The sequence below is a fragment of the Sinocyclocheilus grahami genome, unplaced genomic scaffold (genome assembly GCF_001515645.1).
Source record: "Sinocyclocheilus grahami isolate Dianchi unplaced genomic scaffold, SAMN03320097.WGS_v1.1 scaffold13.1, whole genome shotgun sequence".
NCBI lineage: Eukaryota > Metazoa > Chordata > Actinopteri > Cypriniformes > Cyprinidae > Sinocyclocheilus > Sinocyclocheilus grahami.
The window spans coordinates 3036843-3040751 of NW_015505192.1; the positions used below are offsets into that span (position 1 = coordinate 3036843).

The following is a 3909-nucleotide window of genomic DNA, read 5'->3' on the forward strand; positions in this document are numbered from 1 at the left end:
ATATATATATATATATATATATATATATATATATATATATATATATATATATATTATTATCATTATTATAAAATAAAACATATTCACCATTTATTACTATTATTCTCTTATATCTTGGACTTACTTTAGGGATGCATGAAAAATCAGTGCCAAATCAATTACTGGCCAATATTAGAGATTTATTAGAGATTAGTGGAAGGTATGTGCCTTCTAAATGCAGTCTAGAAAGGCAACTTGTCAGATCGTGCCCGATTAAGACACTGTGTTTCTCTGTCCAACAATAACCTCATGAAACCCATAACTCACACATCTATGAAAAATGAATTTCACACAGCGATCACATTCCCTATCATATCTTTACAGTAGCCAAAAATGAAAAGCATGAAGGGGTAAAAAGGCCATAAAGATGAAAGAAGGCTTGTAGTACGAGACAGTTTAAGGCTTTTGAGGACTTCAACTGAGTTATGAGTATTTGATCAGACCAGAATCCCTTCAAATAGAGGCTACGGTCATATCTTCATATCTTCTGTAAGTCTTAGCTTTCATAGTCAGATATTTGCAGGTGCCTGTGCTGTCAAAACAGTGTGTGTGCAACGTAAGCTGAGGTAAGAACGGCCCGCATCGGTGAGCGTATGAGCTTGTGTAACGCTGATGTGTGTGTGTGTGTGTTTTCATTGGGTACTACTCTTATTAAACTGTGGGAAACTGCCGTCTCTTCCCAGCCTGCAGCCCCAGAAACAAGAGAACACACACATCATGGACAGTAAGACGTGTTCACACATGCCAAAAAGAGGAAGTTCAGACTCTTCAAAGAGGATACATAATTAATAACTGAGAAAGGAGCGATGACAGACAGCAGGAAGAGTGTGTGTGCAGAATTTCAATGACCCTAACTTTATTAAACAGGCAGATTTGAGTTCATAGATCGAAGAAATATTGTAATATTGTAAAAATTGTGTTACATATATTTGTCTAGCAAAATTTTTTTGGACATTAATAACTGCACAATCATGGCTGAGACCATGCATTTTTTTTTTTATAAATGGAATAAATACTTGTATTAATTAAAATTAAAATTAATTCAAATGCCCTCATCCTCACAGTACACTATTTTAAAAAAATACAAGTAATTTAAAATTAATTCCAATCAATAAAAATTCTCACACATCCTTTGATTTATTTTAATAAGTACAAAATATTTAAGTACAAAATTAATAATAATTTAAATTAAATATTATAAAGTAAAATCAATTAAAATGTCCTCATTCTTACTTATTCTTAAACTTCTTATTTTAAAAACTAGATTTAGTGTAAAAAAATCAAACTAACGCAAAATTCATTCAAAACAATCACAATTCTCTCACAGTATTGGATTTATTTTAATAAATACAAAATACAAAAATCTTAATAAGTACTAAATACTTCAATAAGTACGAAACTAATAATAAGTTATATGAACTGTTAAAAATACAATTAATTAAAATGCCCTCATTCTTACTATATACAATCTATTTATTATAAAATTAAATTTACTGTTTAAAAAAATAATAACAATAATTCAAAATAAATTTAAATCAAGCCCCACCCTACAATATCCCAGATGGATATTCTGTTTCAGTTGGAAATTACACATCAGAAGTTCAATTCGGTTCATGTTGATCACATGCCAGTTTAGTGATCCCACATCTGAGGTTATTAAATTGTGTGTGTTTTAGTAGTGTTAGTAATGCCTTACTTGTCAGTAGGATCAATGTGAACATCTACTCACCTCCTCCCTAAACTTGCTGAAATCTGCAAAGTTTGGCTGCTGAACGGCCTTCTGGGAACTCTTCTCTGAGCCAGGGAGGAAGCTGAAGATCTGAGACATTGAATTATAACACAAGTTATAATACAACACAGTAACAGAATGGTAAAGTACCAAAGAAAAAATGAACCACTGCATGAAACAGACCTATAATCTAATTGGATGAGCCATGTTTGAAACCATTGTAAAACAGCTGACAAAAACTGCATATCAATTACGTAAATTCCATATTAATGCACCAAAAAAAAAAAAGATCATCTTTGACCAGTAACAGACCAGCATAAGGTCAAGTTGGGTTTTGGAGCATGGAAGCTGGGCAAACAGCTAATGGCAAGCTAGAAACCAGCTACCATGTTTTAAAGCACACATGGCAGCTTAAACTGGACTGGCCATCAGGAAATACTTGAAATGAGGAGATCCTGAGCAGTTCACCTGTGTAGCTGGTGGTCGTGGAGGGAGAGCTGGAGGAGGAGGCAACCAGCCACTTTTAGCACCTGACAGAGGAAAAGCTATTCAGAAAAACTTCCTCGTCACTCTAAAACTGCTACCACTACTAAAGCATATTCAGCACAACAAGATGTAAATAAAACAATTCTCATCCACCATGTACTACAATAATCATAATTTTTTTGCACAGCTTATCTACTAAAATATTTCAAGACAATTTACAGACAATTGAGAAGTAATCACACACACCGCTGTAGTAAAATAATAATAATAACAATAATTTGAGAATATATACTGTATATACTATACCGTTCAAAACCAGACAAGACACAACTACCACAACAAAGGCAACATGATTTCCAATCAAACAGTCTTCTTGTCAAAGCTATTTTCAAAAATTGGTATGGTAGTGTAGTATTCCCATTGTGTGATCCTGTGGCTTCATACATTTTAAGAATAAACGTTCAATATTTTCTAAGGGAATCCTGTTACTGCATTTGCAAAAGCAGCACTGAAAGTAGCCACACAGTTAATGGAGCTTCAATGTCAAATGCTCCAACACACGGCAAGACCGCATCGACACACACGTCAAATATTTACTTAAATTAACATGAATGCAATAAATGTAATATATATATATATATATATATATATATATATATAAATGTCTGTGCTTTGTATTCTCAGTATATGAAAGTATGTGCATGTAAATGGTTAAATACTTAAAGAATGCTGGGATGGGCGTGAACCTTGACCGCTCTGTTGGAAGAGCTTGTTGAGATCGAGAGAGGAGGCGCGGGAGTGAGTCTTCTGGGGTCGAGGAGGAGGAGTGGGAGGCTCCTCCACCTTCTTCATGGCATCATCTATGGAGGTGCTGGAATATGACCTGCGGGGTAAAACACACCTCATTAACACTGTACATGAAGAAATAAGTAATGTAGTGGTATCATGGTACAGCAAGAAAAAGTAGTACTTTGATATATACTATAGAAAGGAATGACTACCATGTACAGTACCATAGTATTTACATGGTACTTTAAGTACTCCATGGTACTATGGTAAAAGTCCCAAAAAGATTTCATGTTAATTGAAAAAAAATAAAAATAATAATAAGTTTGAGGTCAGTAAGACTTTTTTTTTTTTTAAAGATCTCTATGCTCACCAAGGCTAAATTGATTTCACCAAAAATATAGAAAAAAATTTAAAATTGTGAAATATTATTATAGTTTAAAATAGCTGTTTTCTATTTGAATATACAGTATTTTAAAATGTAATTTATTCCTGTGATGCAAAGCTGAATTTTCAGCATCATTACTCCAGTCTTCAGGGTCACATGATCCTTCAGAAGTCATTCTAATAAACTGGTTTGCTGCTCAAAAAAACAAAACATTTATTGTTACGCTGATGGCCTGCACCCCAGCAGAGTCGGAGCGGAACTCCTTTCGGACAACATCTCCAGGACGCTACGGTCCTTTTATGTCTAAAATGTTAGAAAAAGTTGTGTCTGCTCAACTGTGCTCCTTTCTGCAAAAAAATTCTCTATGAAGAATTTCAGTCAGGTTTCAGGCCCCACCATAGCACAGAAACTGCACTTGTTAAAATTACAAATGACTTGCTTCTTGCGTCAGACCAAGGCTGTGTCTCATTGCTAGTTTTAC

General features: G+C 34.1%; 1 protein-coding gene across 3 annotated transcripts in view; it reads right to left on the bottom strand.

Moving 5' to 3' along the window:
• Positions 1 to 3909, bottom strand: part of LOC107599228 (ralBP1-associated Eps domain-containing protein 2-like) — a 55964-nt gene that overhangs the window by 10983 nt on the left and 41072 nt on the right. For 2 of the 3 annotated variants that reach the window (XM_016290768.1, XM_016290761.1), the window contains exons 13-15: positions 2974 to 3137; positions 2237 to 2298; positions 1769 to 1858 (exon numbers count right to left, since the gene is read on the bottom strand). In XM_016290768.1, coding sequence (XP_016146254.1) covers positions 1769 to 1858; positions 2237 to 2298; positions 2974 to 3137 — 316 coding nt within the window. The remainder of the gene's footprint in view (positions 1 to 1768; positions 1859 to 2236; positions 2299 to 2973; positions 3138 to 3909) is intronic. The other variant, XM_016290775.1, reaches the window with a different exon arrangement.